The 20,268-nt window shown below is 39.3% G+C and overlaps 2 protein-coding genes across 2 annotated transcripts; one reads left to right on the top strand and one right to left on the bottom strand.

The window, feature by feature from the left end:
* Nucleotides 1-300: 300 nt before the first annotated feature.
* On the top strand, nucleotides 301-19,689 carry rtf2 (replication termination factor 2). Its single transcript, XM_079218493.1, has 9 exons — nucleotides 301-429; nucleotides 800-894; nucleotides 1,080-1,173; nucleotides 2,688-2,827; nucleotides 3,130-3,208; nucleotides 14,175-14,285; nucleotides 14,546-14,600; nucleotides 17,682-17,747; nucleotides 18,416-19,689. Exons 1-9 carry the CDS (start codon nucleotides 361-363, stop codon nucleotides 18,619-18,621), a joined length of 915 nt encoding a protein of 304 aa, XP_079074619.1. The 5' UTR covers nucleotides 301-360; the 3' UTR covers nucleotides 18,622-19,689.
* gcnt7 (glucosaminyl (N-acetyl) transferase family member 7) lies at nucleotides 4,887-9,031 on the bottom strand. The gene is made up of 4 exons (XM_079217671.1): nucleotides 8,819-9,031; nucleotides 7,901-8,642; nucleotides 5,948-6,043; nucleotides 4,887-5,423 (listed from the first exon to the last, which is right to left on the bottom strand). Exons 1-4 carry the CDS (start codon nucleotides 9,023-9,025, stop codon nucleotides 5,182-5,184), a joined length of 1,287 nt encoding a protein of 428 aa, XP_079073797.1. The 5' UTR covers nucleotides 9,026-9,031; the 3' UTR covers nucleotides 4,887-5,181.
* Nucleotides 19,690-20,268: the final 579 nt, after the last annotated feature.

Raw genomic sequence — 20,268 nt, forward strand, 5'->3', positions numbered from 1 at the left:
TGTAATCAGCTACCTAGTAAGAAAAATAAGAAGTAGTAAGAAGAAACAGTTATTTATTTTATCAGCAGTTATTTATTTAGCTCCCATTTGGGGCTGCTTACTGAACATAAACTAATAAACTGAAATGTAGGGCGATGCTTCCACACTGTGGCTGACGCTACAAAATACACCCGAAGAGTTAATTCAGCCACTAGAGGGCGACATCAAATCAGCCGCACATCCCGCGAGCGTTGCAGATCTCTCGTTGTTTGTTTACAACCCGATCACTTCCTGTCGGTCAGTAGCTTCTGTAGATAGTAAGCTAGGTTAACGAAACTATTCGTGTGATTCCAAACTAAACTTTACAAGTCAGCCTCCAAGATGGGATGTGATGGCGGAACGATTCCTAAAAGACACGAGTTGGTGAAAGGCCCCAAAAAAGTCGAGAAGGTGTGTTACGCTTATTTATTCTTCATTTTCAAATTCACAACGGTTAGCAATGTTGTCTTTAGCTCCCAGTAGTTAGCTTAGGTGGCTAACAGAGTAACGTAACCTACGCCTGTCTTTATAGTATGGTTATTTGCATCAATAATTAAGAAGAAGTGTTGAATTGATAGATTCAGTTAGGTTATTTTAGGTATGTTATTTACTTAAAATTATATATTAGCCAGCTTTTGGCGAACGTTCGCGTTTAAAGCAGAACCGGTTACACTAGTGTCTATACGTTTATATAACGTTATATCGTCACAGACTAAAGAGGAAGGCAGTGTACACGCTGTATGTGTTTGTCGTGTTCTTACATATCTGTTCGTGTCTCCAGGTTGATAGAAATGCCGAGTTGGCTGCCAAATGGAAATACTGTGCCTTGAGCCAGGAAAAACTCAGACGCCCCATTATTGCCTGTGATCTGGGAAGGTGAGAGTTGACCTTTTTTTGTTTTTTGTTTGTTTGTTCATCCCGAGTCATGTGTGACATTGATGAACAAACACAACAACACACATTGCGTTTGTGTCACAAACTAATGAGCCTGGCGTGACCAGTTAACGTTGCCCATTTATCTACCTATATTTGAAATATGTCTGGTCCATGTTCTGTTTCAGGCTCTTTAACAAAGATTCTGTCATTGAATATCTTCTGGATAAGACTGCGGAGAGACCCAATGCTGAGGCTGTAGTTCACATCCGTGGGATCAAGGTATGCTGACACGGAAGTTTTCTACTCTCAAAGTCAGAGCTATGCTGTACAATGTGTTTCCAATATTATGTGTTCGGTGAGTGTTGACACTTGTATGCACTTATAGGGCTCGGCAAAAAGGAGAAAATTAAACAAAAGGACATTTTTCAGGTGCTTTCACCATATATTTTGTTAGATCTGGAGATAAGCCCCTTTCACAGGACTATCTAATTAACCAGCTCTCCGTTCAATGGGTCCGGATCTCCATAGACGTTTGGAGATCTGTTTAAACTGGTGGTCGAGGAAACTCGCCTGGCTTTGCTCACTGCCATCCCTCCTGACGTCTACCCCGCTCCCACTCACAACTGCACTCAACCGTCTATTAGTCGCGTCAGTTAATGGCAGCTTTCCTTTTAAGGGACCTAGGCTCTTGGTAAGGTGCCATACTAGGTTTTAATAGCTAGGATTTAAGCTCTACGGGTCTATTTAGGGGACTAGGGAACTAGAATAACTGTTTAGAACTATATGTTGTTGTACATTACAGCTTGATCATGACATACATTATCTACTGAGCCGAGACTGGTTGAAAAAGTCCTTTTTGGTCTTAGTTGGCGGAGGGGGTGGACTGATTCGACTTGGTGGGACACCTGACTCTTCTTGCCAGGAATAGAAGTACCGTCTGTGATCCTCAAGACTCCTTACAAAGTCACAGAAAACAGAATCCTTCCATATCGTATGATTTCGGCAGGGAGTGGGCATATGAGAACCTCCGTCAGCCAATTTCTGGCTACGATCGGTATCCTCTGAGCCGTGAGCAGAGACGTAGTCCTCCAATGCTTGTGCTGGACGATGCCCTCAGCTCAGTGCCGGGCAGTGTCCAAAGCAGACATCCCAACTCGATGCTTTGAGCGTCTCTTTTTATCGTCCAGTTGTGCCATTCCCCACTCCCTCTCATTCTCACACTCAGTTGCTCAATGTTGTTATCATTTCTACAAGTTAAACACACACACAGTTTGACTTCAACAGGATACACTCTCTTCGTTAGGAAAAAGAGGAACTTCACTTGTCCTTCCTGACCCGATCTTATGAGGAAGCATTTCACAGTTTCTTCCAATTCCATGCTTTCAGTCAACGGAATCAACACTACATCTGACCTTTTGGTTATTGAATCACAATACCCAAATGCAAAATCAACTTTCATACTCATTGTTTTACTTATATAAGCTCTGTGCTCTTTTGTCTGCTCTTTTTAGTTCAGTCCTATACTTAGAGCAGCTCTTCTGGGATCTCAACTCTACTTGGCAATGTACAAAATGCAAGTGTTGATAAATAATCAGTTATGTTGAGTTGTTAAGTGAGTCAAGGCAAATAATAAAACTGCTAGAACAGTCTAGTAAATGTATCTAAAATCTAAGACAATATATTGTTTCTTATCACAATATCAATATAAAATGAATGTATTGCCCATCACTATGCATTTGTATTGATTTTCATATTTAATGTTGTACCCGTTTATCCATCCACTCCCTTTACAGGATATAAAGGAACTGAACTTGACTGATAACCCTGAGTGGAAAGGAGAGAGAAGCAATATTAAAGGAGACATGTATGAAGACATGAACTGCGGCATGTTCATTTGCCCTGTTGTTGGGTTGGAGATGAACGGAAAGCACAGGTAACAAACAACAAGTAAAGGACCTAAAACATAAGAATAATTAAAAAAAGACTGGTGCTCTACACCATGTATAATGCATTAAGTATAATCAAAAGTTTCAAGTTTTGTGTTGCTCACATTGTGCTGTAAAAGTCAATTAATGTTGGAAATACAGAACTCCGCTGTTCTCATCACCAGTATTAACTTTCATCCAAACGTTTAGATCAACCAATGTTAAAACAATGTACCACACATACTTGATTGACAATTTACTTTGTGCAGGAAATGTCACATATTACATCCCCCAATGTTTCCATTTTCAGGTTCTGTTACCTGCAGAACTGTGGCTGTGTCTTTTCTGACCGGGCACTGAAGGAGGTCAAGACAGAAATCTGCCACAAGGTGAGCAATATTTCATTTTTTCCCCCAAGTCTTGTCTATTCAAACTTTTTTCAGTAAATCAATGGTCTGCAAACTGTTCATTTCATTTCTTTTACTCTTCTAATAGATTTGTCAACTTTCCTTCCACTAAATCTCTCCATCTGTGACCTCTCATTGCTTGGTAGTGATTCTGCTTCTGCAGTTCTCTCACTGCTAATGCTTGGTAAATAAGCAGCATTGTTATCAATGTAGATAAAACAGAAGTCTGGCATTGATGTGGTTCCAGATGCACAATCTGTTGCTTAGATAAATAAGCACGTGGGTTCAAAATTGGAAATGTATCATTTTAAAGCTCCTATGGAAGGTTTGTAATTCTAAAAACACTGCACACAAGTGGAATGCATTGTCAGCTATCCAGAAGATCTGTGTAGCATGAAAAACAACAGACAACTAGAAATGCTCAAAATTCAGAAAATAATTGAAGAAGAGTACAAATAAGTAAACGTATACCATAAACAGTCTGACCATTTTCTCAACAATCAGCTCTTGAGCTCGAAGGGACATATTTATACTTGTGCGTTATGTACATACTGTATTACGAGGGGACACCTATTACCTGTCGCACGTCTGAACGGCACGCTGGATGCAGCTCGCGCCCCGTTACAGTAATTGATTTTTTTTTTGGCATTATTTCTGTCATCATTGTTATGCTGTGTTCACACCAAACGCGACATGAATTTGTCGTGCGACCGGATTACATGCAAAGTCAATGCACAGGCGCGCCAGGTTGCGAAGGCATGACATTTCCGCCGGGCGACACGACGGACGCGTTCGAGGCGGCGCGAATAGCGCGTTTGACGCGGGGCAAACAGAGTGAAGGAGCGAGTTGAAATATCCCAACTCCGGCAACAAAATCGCGTGAGTCATAGTTGCGTCAGCCAATCAGCGTTGAGAAGCTCTGACCGTCACCACCGGCGTCTTGCCGTTGCTGAGTCAAACTGCTGCTGCTCCGCCAGAAGTAGCGCTGGTAGCGGCCGTCATTCAAACACTGTTGTGGGACATCTGAATAGCATAGTGTGGACAGTTCTTTTCATGAATATGTGATAATTCAGTTATTAGTTAGGCCTTCAGCAAAAACAAAACAAAAACTGATGCATCAGAAACCCACCATGATCATCATGGTCTAAAAAGCATGCCTTGTGTGCATTTAGGGTGTGTCCAACTCCACTTTTGATCGGCACCTGGGTCATTGCTATTTAAATAGGCAATATTTAACTAGGTGTTTTTTTTCTTCTTCATTGAATGTATTGTTTTTGAAAGGCAAACAAATATGAATAGAAGCTGATTAATGAGCTTGATACTCTGTTTACAAATTAGTAGTGCACTGTTTACTATTTGACACTTCCATTGACGTGTGGCGCTTAATTCATGATGCTGTGGCATATTGTGAAGGGATGGATGAGGCGGGAATGTCCTCGGTCAGTGAACCCTCTTCCTCCGCCCTTCCGGTCGCATCATGAGGTTAAATAGGGCACGTAGTAATGTTTAAAGGAAAGGAGGGAGATTTTTTGACATTGTCTTTATTTTTTTGTTTAAACCTGCTACACTTCAATTAAATAGAAAATGAAAACAATTTTATCAGTGTTTTTTAACTTGACCACACAATATTAAATTAGACAATATTAAATTAAACAATATGAAACTCATATTCAATTCTTAAATACCTTGTATAGTGCAGTTGTCTTAAATAGTATCTTGTATATTTTAAATATAATTCATTGTTTTGCTTTAACTAACTGCATTATTTTACTGTGAAATATTTTTAGTCCCACTGTCTTCTGATTATCAGAACAACCGTTACAGTTTCACACGGTGACAAATGTGTCCTTGAACAGTAGACTAGCCAAAGAGGAAGTGGACCGTTTGTCCACCTGACGTTCTCAGTTCAGTTTTTTTCCTTCCCAAATTTTTGACATTCACAGCCAACAGCGATTTCATGCTCCAGCAGTGCCGTTGAAGTAGCCGCGCCTTGAGTTTGTCTGTGTGGCCAGAAGCCATGATGGCTCTATGGAAACAGTTGCCTGGTTTAACACCTTGGTCCTGTGCCACTGCTCCAGGCAGTCCAGGGCCTCAGGAAAGGTGTCACTCTCGAACTTATTGGCGAACATGCTGTTCCTGTTGATGATCCACGGCAGGTCGTCCACACCATAGATACAGATGTCTCGTACATAATGCCCTGGAACACAACAACAATTGTGGTCTTTTAGTTGTATATTAGATATACGGTCTGCATGTTTTTTTTGCCCGGACATTGTTACATAACAAATATATTTTTGTATCTTTAACCTGTAAAAGGTCATTTAAAACACAGACAACAGACTGGAGAGTACGTCATATCAGATAAAACCGCATATCTGTCCTTTTCTCATCTTGTGTTCAGTACATCTTCTGTTGCCTTTGCAAGTAATTGGTCCTGTAATCCTGTCTGGAGCCAAACATAAAACAAAGAGTAAGGAGCAGACATCGTTTTTTTGTCATCTGAGAGAGAAAGAGTTAGGTAGGCTTATGTGAAGAAAAGGTTTGGCTGAAAAAAGACTAGTGTGATGTTTTGCGTTTAAATTACATTACAGATTATTTTGCAATGACATTTACATACAGTAGTATCAAGAATTCACAAGACAAGTAGAACGTAAGCTGGACCATAGATAAACCCTGTGGTACAGTGATTAATCAATAAAGTAGTACCTCATTGTTACACACCTTTGCAGCCATTGTGTGCCATTCCCTCTTGATCCCTCCACTTGATTGACCGGACGTCTCCTTCCCAACCTCCATCTAGATGGCTACCTGGAGCTTCTTCAAACACATAATCAGATTAAAGTAATTAGTTGTTTAACTTAATTTAAATATCAGTTAACTTAATTTACTTCCCACTTTCGAAGGGCCACTTCCACTGTGTGGGAGATTGTTCCTGATGCTTCCCGTAGAAAAACTTTGTGGGGAAGTTAATGTGCCTTCCTCTAAAGTCTCATCCTTTTATAAGCCTTTTCTTTTGTGTAACTTAAATGAGCTGTTTGAAAACACTAAATTGTCATCTTTGTGAAGCTTGTCCAAATATGCTTTTCAGTGCTTCCTCTACACCTCATTCACATGTCTAGTTAACGTTCCTACCTCAGTGCACAATAGCAGAGAACAACCACTTCCCAAAGCTTATCTATGGGAAGCATCCAGACCGGCCTAATATTTACTCCTCACTAAATACAGCCCGATGACGAGCACAAAAACAAGACCAAGAAAAACTGTTTCCTAAAGCTGGTCTATCTTAGCCTTATTTCCACACTAGCAATCCTGCAGAACAGAGAACTTATAATGATTTGCTAATAAATGCTAATGTCTTGATGAAATGATCAATATTGATATTAGTTAATGACTGTGAGGGTTCAGGGCAACATCAATACTCTGCTTTATCCTCAAATAGAAGTGTGTCACATCAGGACAGATATTCACAGATATGCTCATATGCTGTAGTTTTCCTTTGTGCCGTATGTGTGGTATGAAAATAAAATATGTGCGGTACTCCAAGAACACATGAGTGCCATCTTTAGTAGTAAGTAGTTTTAACATTTTAATTTTATATTGTTTGCAAAGCACATGTTCCAGCATCTTTTTAAATGCGGTCACATTTAATTTGTTATGTGCCAGTTAGGGCTCAACATATGATAATGTATTGCCTTTCAATAGAATCATGTCTAAGGAAATCATATATTATATATATTATACTGTGACACAAAATTATGTTTTAAATTGACAAAAACAACCCAAAATCTGATTATTTTGCACTTCAAGTATTTGATTCACAAAAGTGTATACAAAACCTTGTGGTTATTTTATTCAGCCTATTCATTTACTGAATTAACAGAAAAAACTGCTATATTGTGTAATATATTGTTATGAAGATTGGAAATGACCTATTTCGTGAGAAGATTCCGGCCATATCTTCTGGCTCTAGACTCTACAATTATTATTACTTCAGTCATGCTCACGATAATTCCATTCCACAGTTTTATAGCGTCTAATATAAGCATACTCTATTATTTCCTCATCCTCATCATTTGAATGGTGTGTTTTTATGAGGAAAGAAAAAACACAAATTAAAGTAAAAAGATAACATTTAAAGTTTTTCATGGTGAACAGGCTTCAGTGGTTAAAATGTTTTTCCTTTTTTTTGGAGCCTTGTAGACCAGCTGCTATAATCAAACAATTAGGATCATCAATGATCCATCATTAGTATCGATCGACTACGGTAAAACAAAATTGGTCAGGGATCTGTGAAAGTCATATTCGCGCCCTTTTTTCTCCCTTTTTGTGGTGATCCGGTCCGTGATCCGGTTCGTGACTGTGATTTGTGATACGATCCGAAACCGTGAGTTTTATAATACGTTGCACCACTACCCGTCATATTGCAATAGATCACACAGCTCTTGCAAATTTACAATCCAGCCATAAAAGCACAGTCAATGAGTCAATGAGCCTTTGTAAAACGTCTAAGGACCAAATGTGCAGTTTGACCTTGTTTCATTGATTGTGTTTCTGTATCGCACAACTCATTTTGTTTAAACATCCTCATCACACAAGTTAATAATTAAGTTCTCTTCTAGAATTTGTGCTGCAGAACTTAGGCTCCTGTGCACCCATTTGAAACCGGCAGTTTACCTTTGATATGACTGAGTGTCACCCAGTAGTGCTCGTCTGGGCTGAACGTGTCTTTGGACCACTCCAACAGGTCCTGGGCTATTGGGCTCTTCAGAACAAAGTCTACAAAATCCCTTGTGAGAGCATAGTACGCTGTTCCAAAATAAACTTGCAGATTGTGTGGAGGCGGACCTTTCTTCAGTCCCGGCCCTGTCAGAGCTACATGCGAGCCCATTATCTCCCTGTGCTGGAGCTGTGTCCTGTGCCTCATAGACAGCGGCTGCTTGACCCCAGGCGTCATGTTTCGGTCCCTCCACTCTTTGCTCTGCATGTACCGCACCAGTTCCAGGTTGCTCTTGACAGGGAAATCCTGTCCACACAGATTCATCACCTTCCTCCAGCGTATCTTGGACTGTGCTAGATCCCTCATGCAGTTAAAATCTGCTTGCAGGCGGGAAAATCCACCGTACGTCACTGTCTCGCTGCGGCTGGATAGGAAGGTATTTTTAAAGCAGCTGACGAGCTTCAGTACAGCCGCCTTGTACTCTGATGAAGCCTTATTGTCCACGTGAATGCAGTAGACATTGTGTGGCATGTAAATGGCCCGCAACAGGCGTACAAATAGCTCCAGCTCTTTGTGAACAGTCACAATGAATGCTAAAGGGTAGTCCTCCTCCTCACGACTAAGAGGCCTCGTGATGAAGTGTTGGTCTTTAATCAATTTGGAACACTGTATGCTACTATTGAGAATATAGCTTTCCACCTATAGACGGAACACAATATGTATTAATACTACACCCGTCATCAAAACATACTTTCCCTAGTAGTGTTTTTTTACTAGAATGTTTACTTACATTTGTCATTTTGGTGGATAAGTTAAACTGAAGATGCAGTCACCGCCGTGACTGCATCTTCAGTTTAACTTATATATCAACTTACTTGGCAGTCACGGCGGTACCATCCCACTCCTTCTTCCATGCCGGGCAGTAAAGCTTTACACTCAGTGGAGAAGGGCCTGCAACTTGAAGGCTCTAGCAGCTTGGGCTCTGTTGGCATCCTGGCCCTCATGTAAATAACTGAACAGATAATGATACTCATCCCTAGGCACAACAGGAAGCTGCATTTTGTCCCCTCAAGCTGGCGCATAATAGCCCTGCTTCACCGTATCCAAGAAGCACCACCACGGATACAACTCCTGCAATAGAGACATCCACATTGGTGATATGCAGAAGGGTCTTGGACCCCTGAGGGATATGAAATAGGGTTTAATATGTAGGTTAGCGCTAATTGATTGAGCCAGTTTTTAGATCAAGAAATGTAGTGTAGTGTACAGAATTCAGTCTATTAGTAACTAGTATTTGAGATTATGACACATTACAGTAATAAATTCCACCAGTTAAAGAGAACACCACACACACACACACACACACACACACACACACACACACACACACACACACACACACACACACACACACACACACACACACACACACTGAAAACAACAGGGCTTTTGACTATTTATTTTTTATTTCTTTGTTCTATGTCTTTCAGCTCTTTTTTTTCTGGATTTTTGCCCCTTCTTTTCATTTCATCTTTACAAAAAGAAAGATATATATTAATAATATTGTTATCTTTATGTCTCTGATCACAATTATCATTAGTATTATCATATAACGTCTCTCTCATTGGCTTCTACTTTGAAAAAGCATAGAGAAATGTGCCAAAAAAATTACAAAACAAATTCATCTCACCAGTCTACAAAATATAGAGGACTTAAATATATATATATATATATTTTTTAATGCATTCATTGAAGTTTTTTAGATGAATATTTGTGTTCCTGTAAGGAAGATGCATTGACACTAGTGCTGAAATGATCAGGTGGTTCAATTATTTGATCAATAGAAAATAAGTCAAATATCACGTAAAAATAATAGACAGCATCTTTTCATATTATGAATTTAGCAAACACATTTTGTAAACGTCTTGAGATAAAAGTGAGTAATTAAGTATGGCTATGTTTTGTTATTTCATAGATTTAATTTGATTCCAAATCCAGTTCGCCTATTTGATTAATTTAATTCACTAAAGAACAACTGAAAAATACATGATAGCATGAAATGAAAGGTATTACAGCTTTAATTGAAACATGATATCGAGACTTGCTTTGGCGGGTCATTTGAAATCTAATAACAGAAATACCTCAGGAGCGACGTGCAAAGGTACAACAGATAGCAACAAGTAAACCAACAACATTTTTGGGAGATATGAGGATAGGTTTCAGACTGATCTGTCATGTAAAGCACAACATTCACAAGTAGCCTCTGAACCCCCCTAACTGATTAGTATTTTATATAGCGGCACAAAGAGCCTGCCATTTAGGAATGAGTAATTACTATTATTATGAATTATTATATATCAAGGTTCTGTTTTTTGACTACAATCCCAATGCAAGGCTTTCTCGGGGCATTTTAATGTTTCTGACAGTTCCCATCCAGAACAAGTTCTAAAACAACCAAGTTTGAGTATTGGCCGCTGTCCAGGGGAGCATTTGTATGCCAGACTCTCAAACCCTTGACATTACATCTTGCTTTCATGATCAAAGTTCATGATCAAAGCCTGACAGCTCAACTGTCGGTTAAACCGGTGGGGATGCCATGGAAATATGCACGTTTCTAATCTTCTGTCGAGATGCCACCCACCCTCATTCACACCTTACTACACTTTTGACTGACGGGAAATGCATGGAAATGAGATCAAACTTGTAGCTTGATTGCTCTCAATGTTTGTACATAGGGTTATTTTGCATTTGTTTTTACTCTTTGTTTTAGATAATAATAATTTAACATTTGTTTTTCGACTATTTCTTTATTTTATCATTTTAGAGATCTGCAGCGTATATCAACCCAACACATATAAGCACACACGCAGGCAGATGCAGTATTGGAAGAGTGCGAGTCATTTACCTTCCTGGTAGTTCGGTCTGTAGTCCAAATGGTGAAGAAGTAAAACATTAGACATCGGCGCCTCGTCTGATCATTGTTACCTGAACAGCTACTCCGAGCTTGCTACTATAATCCACCCGGAGTCTGGTGGAGAACAGAAGCCATTTCCACTTGCACCATTGTCGTCAGCAGCAGCAGCAGCAGCAGAAGCAGCAGCAGCAACGGTGGTAGTAGTAGTGTTTCTGTCCTACGTTTGACCTAAACTTGGTTGACACAGGATTGTTTTGTACGGAGAGTCGGAGATTGTGCTCGCTGAGCTTGGGACCCTGACGGAGTGAGACAGAGTGCTTTGAGTTTTTTCTTTTTTCTCTCTTGTTGTATTCATTGCTGATTAAGTCGCTCCCCCCACATCCCCACGAGACGAGGTCTGTCCCTGCCTGGTTACCAGCAGCAGTGCACACGCCTGACGCACCTCTCACACACACACACACACACACACACACACACACACACACACACACACACACACACACACACACACACACACACACACTCGCACTCTCTCTCTCTCACTCTACAGGTTTTTCCACTCTCCTCCCCCTTACAGTGTTCTGCTCACCGGTGTGTTGCATCTTTCTTTTTTGTCCTCGTGCTTTGCATCATCTTTGTCTCTCAACTGTTTTTTTTTAATTCCAGCTCCTCTGCACAGTTAGATGTAAAAACGCATTGAATTATCCGCAGTGTCTCTCCGCTGAGCGCTGCCTCTCTGTCTTGTTCACCTTCTTGTTTGTTGCCTGTCGAGTAGCTGGTTTAGTGCTGACTTGATGATGCGGTTCTCAGCCAGGCGGCGGCCTGTGTCATTTGTGGTAATAGCAGAGTGACTGACTTCAGAGCAGCATCCACGCAGTCTGTTTGCTGCCTGGTCAGCTTCTGAGATTATCCCTCTTCTGTTGAACAGAGCACATGGCCGGAGTTCACCCCCTGAGCCGGCATTCTGGCAACACAATGGGTCCCCTGGTGGTTACACCGGGGTTTAATATTTGTGTTTGTACATGGGTGTGCGTTTCCTTTCTTTGTAGCAGCCATGCTGCTTATCTTAGTGTCTTTTAGTAAAACACACAATGATGAAGTAGAGATGTTTTGCATTGCCTGTCCAGGCGAAATGCACCGATGTTTAATGATTGGTTTCTCAGAGTGGGTTTCATACAGAAGCCGCTGGTTGAGACTATGTTCCATTGTGTTAACAATTTATAAACTGTTTTAGGTAAATCAAATGCAGTAACTTTTCACACATACCATTTTCAGTGCTAAATTAAGATGCAAAGTGGAAACTTGTCCACAATTTACCATTGTTGGTTTAATTCCAATATGATATTTCCATGGCCGATGCATTCAATCAATATTTGTGAGCATGAGCTACTCTCCCTCAAAGCCAGAAACCAGAGGAAAAAGTCTCAAACTTGTAACATTATCCAGTATTAAGTATGGAGCTGTTCCATAGACAACGAATAACTGATTTTGTGGACCCATGAATGTTTTGTTTCCTTTTTTGGAAGCTGGGCTTTATTTTGTATTGTAGTGTTCTCAGCTCTGAAACTTAAAATATCCCCATTTACTCAGAACAGTCCCCTGGCTATGTCCCCTGGCAGTCCCCTATGTCTTACTCATTTAACTGCCTATGAGCAGTTTCAGAGAGTTCTTCATGGTTACTTCTATTTTTGGGCCACCATAAGAATAACCCTTTTTCCTGCTGAACAGCCCGGCAGCGAGTCTCTCGAGACTTTTGCACATTTGTTGCAAATCTAGGTTAACCTAGACATGACCCAAAAATATACTGTGGCTTTAACAAAACACAATTGCAAAATATAAAGTAAAATAGACAGCCGTGCGATCCTGACTGGATGTTTTGGCAGGCCGAAACGATTGAAAATAGTTTCTGCATCCCGACGCCATTAACCTTCATTTCAGTCTTCCCTCTTTCCATGTGCTTCGCTGTGTTTTGAGTTTGGTTTTCCTCTCGGAGTAAAACAAACACAGCCTGCATGCAAATACATTTAAAAGGGATGTTTTGTGGTGGAAAGATGGTCTTAATGTTCTTTACTACATGTGTTCATAAAAGTGTTCACAACAATGTTGCATTATGGAAATAGCTTGATTTATTGTTGTACTATCTGCCGGTTTAGTCTACATATTTTGCCACGGGTACCTCATTAACAATTGTTGTGATTTTCGTCAAGCTGGTGTCATAACCCGGCTCCTAGGCTATGACAAATACGGCGAAAACACAACGGCTGATGGTAAAGTGTTTATTTCAACTACATAAAGAAATAGTTAACCTTCTGGAGTGTGGCCGTCAGTAACATCAGTAATGTCAATGTGCGTGTGTGTGTAATGGAGTGTAGGTGTTGTCTGCAAAACCAAAGAGAACCAAAGATAACCGGCAGCAGCGGTCTGGGACCATTCACCAAACCTGCGTGCCGTGAGCAACGCTAGAGCAGCGCTTTAATGCCCTCCTCCTTCTCAGACCAGGTGCTCTGCATCAGGTACTCTGCTCTCTACAGACAAAGGGGCAAAAGCATACTTGATCAGAGACAGCGACATCACACTGGATAAACAAAACATTTCTTTGCAAGTCAAAGTGGGACCACGTCTCTTTATCTGTGGTGCACCTGAACCTTGTTTAAGCAGAGTTTGTGGACTTTTCACCTAATCATTATGTGTTCTTACAGAGGTTTGCACATTTGAATGTCGTGATGTCAGAGAAGTGCCTGTTTATACTAGCCTACCACCAAAATATATATTAGTTCAATTCTATGTCATGGCGAAAATCCTGTCAACACGTTTACATTTTGGTCACGTACTGTACATTAAGGGTTCTCAGCGTATGACCTATTTCTGAATGTTAAAACATTAGAAAGGAAGACCTTCCCAAATGAATAAGTAAAAAAGGATAAAAAATGTGTTTTATAATGACCAAAAATAAATAATGATTCCAAGTTTAACATATTCAAGTTCATATCTCTTCACCGCCCACAGGGTTGTTTTCCACATCACTTTTTCACTTTGTTTATCAAACATTTTTATTTGAATCTAACCATTTAACCAGTGGCGGGCTGTGGATTTTCTCCTTCAGTGCCGTCTGAGTCATAGTCTCGATCAGCTGTTTAACAGCTGGGCGGCGGTGATTCTGTTTAGGCCAGCAGAGAAGGCTTAGCATGCCTTGACGGCCCGCCACTGCATTTGACAGTATGAACATTTATAAAATGATCAAAGTCATGATCATTACAAACAGCCTTGTATCACTATTCAATATTCATTCTTCTTACCCTTTCTTGTTTTTGCTTCAGTGTGGCGAAGGGTTTAAAGCTGAGGACGTCGTTGTGCTCAATGGCACTAAGGAGGAGGTGGGGAAGCTGAGAGTGAGGATGGAAGAGAAGCGGGCCAAAGCCAAAACTAAGGTGGGTTTTTATTTCAACACAATTACAGCTAATCTAAGATGATGATGAGTGGGTTGTTTGGTTTGAATAAACTATAACCTATTTTATTGGGTTCTTGAGTGATTTATCTGTTAGCTTTTGGATGGCATCTTAATTTTCTTCACTAGGACAAACTTATAATTGTTTAGGAAACTGATTCATCCAATCATAAATACTTGTCTTGGAATAATAATAATAATACATTTTCAAAGTTTTGCAATAAAAGCATTTCCCTTTTTTAGAAGTCAAAGAAGAGCAAAGCAGCTGAAACAGTGTCCACACCGTCGGAATCAAAAGGTTTGTGTAAAGCCTCTGTGACGCATGATATTCAGACAGATCTGTTTTTACATTAACCAAAGCAGCTAAAAAAGCCTTTACTTCTTCATTTGAATAAGGTTTTGAATTTTCTGTTTTGAGTTAGCTGGGTTATTCAAACATTTACCTCCTATGTATTCAATCCATACATGGAGAAATATGACACTGCTGGAATAACACTGTAGAATGTGACACCATTATCTGCGATACAAAACTTTTAACTACTTGAGTCTGTAGATATTGACTCTATCTTTAGACTCCGCCGTGAGACGTGGATCATGTATATATCTTTCACTAAGCCGGTGGATTAGAGTCTAATAGTCACACTCTTTTAAATATTTCAGATATGCTTTGGGAAATCTCTCACCTGCTCTTTTCCTCTGACAGTTAATGCTTTTTTTCTTCTTCTTCATAACAATGTTGTTAGTTGATGTTGTCTTTGTTTCACTGGTGTCGCCAACAGAAAGCAGACTTTCTGTACTCCCATGACATCACTTTTGGCTGGGATGTGTCAGGCATGGTTTTCTAAACCGGTTAAGGGATACCTCACTGAGTCTAATTATTGATCCCCACATATTTTACATTGTATTGGTCATCAACACTATCTGTCATGTATCGAGGTTTAGGGCTTAGGGTGCTTTCACACCTGTAAAGAAAGATACATTGCTGCATTTACGTTTCTGTTTTTTAGACAACGGATCCAAGGGGAGTAAACATGACGTTAAGATTGACTTTAGGACAGTTTTGACAGTTGTCATCTTGCATCATTAGTGGAAATCAAATTATGGGGACTGACGGAAGTTTATGCAGAACCTCTATGAGTCTGAGACGTATGATGTTAATGTTCTTTGGTGTCACAAAGAGTTCACGAAGAAATAACTGATTATAGGAATGACCAGGAGGCTGTTGTTAGTCTGCAAAGCGACCGCGTGTTATGAATAATGACTCTCAGGCAGAGACGGGACGAAAAGGAGGGCGTCTGCACAATTGACGGCTTTCACACCTGCCTAAACAAATCATACTAACCTGGCAAATAGATAGATAATTATGGAATCATTTTTGGAATATTCATAGAGTTTAGTCTATTTTTTTTTTTTAACTGCAATATGTTTTACTTCTATCTCAAATTTATTTTCATTTCTGAGTCTTGTGAAAATTTAAAGAAATCCTATAAAGCACATATGTCAAACTCAAGGCCCGCGGGCCAAATCCGGCCCGCCGCGTCATTTTATGTGGCCCGCGACGGCTTCACGGACCCGTTTTCAGTGAATCGCGGACCTTTGCATGGGCTTTTATTTTGAAGGTTTTTTTTTTATGTGTTTTTATTTTTAAGGAGATTTTTTTATGCAGCGGAGCGCCGTCTATTCACACTCCTCAATGCTGCGTTCACAACACGCTTTACTTGCGTGAGTTTACACGTTGGACTATTTGTGATAGTTAAGCTTCATTACCGACTTTTTTATTCCATGTCTGTGCATGAAAACACTGAGTCTGTTAAAAAAGGCTGAAGTTATAAAAATAGTATGTGTGTTGTATTACCGCATGTCCTTAAGATGCCCTTTTTGGTTTTTAATTAAGTGTAAAAGGGAATATTTAAAAAAAAAAAAATGTTTGTGTTGGCATACTGTGATATTGTGTACTTTCTCAGGTTTAAACTGCACCATATCATTAAATCAATTTGAGAAGTTGAAAATGTTCCTCACATTGGATCTCAGCTTGTCATTAAGGGTTCAAGGTGGGTCCTGCAGCCAGACCAGTTCAGAACCACTGCCCCAGACCAGTTCAGAACCACTGCCCCAGACCAGTTGAACCACTTCCCCAGACCAGTTCAGAACCACTGCCCCAGACCAGTTCAGAACCACTGCCCCAGACCAGTTCAGAACCACTGCCCCAGACCAGTTGAACCACTGCCCCAGACCACATGCATGTCTTTATTTGCTCACAATTATTTGTTGGACCAGTTATGTCCTTCTCAACTGTGACAAAAAAGCTTTGAAGAAAGTTAATATAATAACGTGCGTTTGATCTTTGTCTTTGTTATTTTCTTCTGTTTTAAGTTTGATCTTTAGCAATGTGGGTTTCTTAACCCTAAATTAAATGGACTTTATTGGACTATATTTTTACATTTATATAAATGCATGTACAATATTTTTACACTTGAATGAACAATAATCTAATACAAAGACAGTTAACATTATGTTCGGGAGGAGTTTGGTTTGGTTTCCTGTTGAGTTCTTGAGAACAGCACAGGGCTCCCACCTCACATTACTTAACAGGATGTTGGCTGAGAAACGCTTTGTGGTCATAGGCGTTACTCAAATCAAAAGTTTTTGATGGAACAATTAAGAAAGCCTAAGCGCAGCTTTTCTCTTCCTGCTTGTATAAAGCCTATTTTAGATTGTAGCGGTTTAGTTTGTTTAAAACATGTATTATTTAGGGTGTTCACAACAAAAAAAGTTGATCGTGAATTCAACTTGAATGAGAAAGCTTTTAAGCAACCTTTTGTAATTACGTTTTTTATTTCTTATGTCATTTATATATATATATATATATATATATATATATATATATATATATATATATATATATATATATATATATATATAGTTATTGTCAAACAATATCTTCCCAATCTCTACATGATGTTTTTGTCAACCTTAATTATTTTGTGATGGATTCTTTTTTTATATATATATATATATATATATATATATATATATATATATATATATATATATATATATATATATATATATATATAGTTATTGTCAAACAATATCTTCCCAATCTCTACATGATGTTTTTGTCAACCTTAATTATTTTGTGATGGATTCTTTTTTTATATATATATATATATATATATATATATATATATATATATATATATATATATATATATATATATATATATATATATATATATATATATAAATAAATGACATAAGAAATAAAAAAAAATTATTTTTTTATTTTTTCTGAATTCATAGCTAGTTTGTACTTAAACAAAACATTGAATGACGTCCCGCCTTAATCAAACTGTCTGACTCTGGTTTCTTTCCGCAGAAGACGCACAAGCTCCGCAAGTGGATCTAACGGCACAACAAAATGGAGATGAAAGCAGCCAGCCAGGTAGCTGAACACACTTTTCTTTCGATGAATACAGACAAACGAAGCATCAAACGTAAAAACTTAAAAGTGCACAATTCCAAATCAAGATCATATCTTTTGATTGAGGGATTTCCTGCGCCGCGCAGCTTTCAACGCGATGGCGACTGACTGGCGTCCCAGAGGGCGAGCGCTACGCCGCCGCGGCTCCGCCACATGAGCAGAGTGGCGTTGATTAGCGAACCAGTGGAGCACACACACACACATACAGGGACTGACGTGTCCTGACATGAACGCGCAAACAAAGCTTCAGAGAGGCTTTGATTACAACAGACACATTCACTCTGCTCAGGATGGCATTACTTTATGTATTTAAAGGCCAAATTTAATGCCCTAAATTTCAAATTTAGCACCTTTAACCGCTCTGAAAATGTAGTTTGTCTGCCAGGATTACTGGATGGAATCTCACCCGAATTCAACCTGTATGGTACTGTTAAAAATAACAGGTTTTACAGTCATGTGTTCAGTGAGTTAATACCACTCCAGTGATATAATTTGTTTATTATAGAACAAAATGGACGTAAGTTATAAAACTGTCGTATTCCCCTCCTTTTCATGCATTTATCATTCTCATTTCTTATCCTCGTCCTGCTGTTTCATTTACTCTTGTCATTTGTCATTTTACCACCTAGCTGTGGCCGGACCCTCCGGATCCTCCGACTCCTCGAAAGGCACCAAGTCTTCCACGTCCTCCACGTCCTCCATCGCCAAAAGGAACTTTCAGGAAATGACAGAGAAGTCAGAGGTCTTCAAGTCCCTGTTCACCACCCACAGCTCTGCCAAGCGCACTAAAGATCAGACATCCAACTGGGTCACCCACACCCCGTATCACTTCTAGTAACTATCAGAGCAAAGATCACCCTTTTTAGATTGCTCCAGAAACCGTGACCCATTAAAGGCCCATTACCGGTGAGCCTAGTTCGACACATTACCCACGTGACCTCTAATAATGTCACCAAAGTGTGTACTCATTGCCAATATGTCTCATCAGTCCCCAGCAGCTCAGTGTTTAGATGTTGTCAACATTTTGTTAATGGCTCCCCAAGCTGTACAGCCTCTTTGTTTTGTAACCTTTTCTCCCCGATGAATTCTCCAGCATCTCCATGTTCCCAGTCACAGGCGCTCTGAGAGTTGATGCCGCAGCAACTTTATTGTCTCTGTCACTCTGCTGCCTCCTAGTGGACAGAGTGCAGGTTGTTTTTTTTTATAGTGATTTCATCAGAGATCAAATTAAACTCATGTCAGATCATAGGCTTAATTTCACTATTCAGTTAAGGCACACAAGAAAAGTAAGTTAAATCTTTACATCTTTAAAGCAGGTCATACTCCGTTATTCTTTACTTCAGTAATTTTAAATTGTTTCCTTTTTTATGAGTTCTGTCAGTGTGAGCTTGGCCACATTTTGTATATCATTTTAACATAGCGTGGGAAATTCAAGGAATATGTAATCATCACATTGTTTTTGTTTCCTTAAAGTTAGTTATTTTGGGTTAACAACAGAAAGAAAGTTTTAAGCATCTTGCTTATTTATTGAAGCTTCTGATGCTCATAAATCAACAAAATAGTGCACGCAGCAGAAAAACGACAAACATACATAGCTGTTGTGTAACAGTGATCTTCTTTATTCTTAAACGTCACAAGCTTCAATATTTAAAAAAAATATCCAAACAAGCTGCTTCCAACTGTGTTTTTTGCAAGGAAGTCCATTGACATGAAAAATATCAAAATGTTATTGTGATTTCCAGTTTCATAGGGAATTATCACATTTTCTACACTCCTCTGCAGTTATTTTTTAAAGGAGATTCAGCATGTGTTCTTCCTGTTTTAAATTAGACAGATTCTTTTTTTCTTTTTTTTTTCTGCATGTAACAAGCAAATGCCAAAAATAAATTTCTATTCAATCCTATTAAGTTTACTTTCTTTTTATTTTTCTGGCTGTGTATTTCTTAAGCCTGTATTACAAGTAAGACGTTTCCCATGGAATATAAAGCTCGGTTACACAACATTCTTCGTGCAACGAAGAGCAATAATTACCGTTGATGACAGATGCAGCAATTCCCTCCTGTGCCCTCCAAGGGGAAATTCACACCCAAAACGAGTTATAAAAAACTCGTATTAAGTACAGCAGCTTACATGTGTTTACATGCAGGAGGTGTGAAAATGGCAACTGTTGTGAAGTGCAGTGTTTATGGTGTTGATCAAGACACAGTTGGCAGCATCTTACTCCAAATGTATGTTATAAAAACAGACATCTGTTGCTTGGTTGCAGTCACACGTACTGTACGGTCTTGCACAGTTATCCTCTAATGACACAAGAGGACAACAACACTCAAACACAGTTTATGATCGGAAAGTAGACTATTCAGATCTATTAGTGCTGTAAAAGTGGCAAAGCTGTAAACATTCTCAAGTAAAAGTAATGCATTCAAAATGTTACTGAAGGTCTCCCTTTAGTCAAACATGTTTTCTTCTCTTTGTTACTTCA

Source organism: Taurulus bubalis, assembly GCF_910589615.1.
Source record: "Taurulus bubalis genome assembly, chromosome: 5".
Classification (NCBI taxonomy): domain Eukaryota; kingdom Metazoa; phylum Chordata; class Actinopteri; order Perciformes; family Cottidae; genus Taurulus; species Taurulus bubalis.

Excerpts from the sequence above, each read along its gene's own strand:
- rtf2 (XM_079218493.1), top strand. The coding sequence starts at position 361 with ATGGGATGTGATGGCGGAACGATTCCTAAAAGACACGAGTTGGTGAAA. Across the intron at positions 430-799 it reads GCCCCAAAAAAGTCGAGAAG|GTTGATAGAAATGCCGAGTT; the intron begins GTGTGTTACGCT and ends TCGTGTCTCCAG. Across the intron at positions 14,601-17,681 it reads CACACCGTCGGAATCAAAAG|AAGACGCACAAGCTCCGCAA; the intron begins GTTTGTGTAAAG and ends TTCTTTCCGCAG.
- gcnt7 (XM_079217671.1), bottom strand. The coding sequence starts at position 9,025 with ATGCGCCAGCTTGAGGGGACAAAATGCAGCTTCCTGTTGTGCCTAGGG. Across the intron at positions 8,643-8,818 it reads GGTACCGCCGTGACTGCCAA|GTGGAAAGCTATATTCTCAA; the intron begins GTAAGTTGATAT and ends TTCCGTCTATAG. Across the intron at positions 6,044-7,900 it reads GACACTCAGTCATATCAAAG|AAGCTCCAGGTAGCCATCTA; the intron begins GTAAACTGCCGG and ends ATGTGTTTGAAG.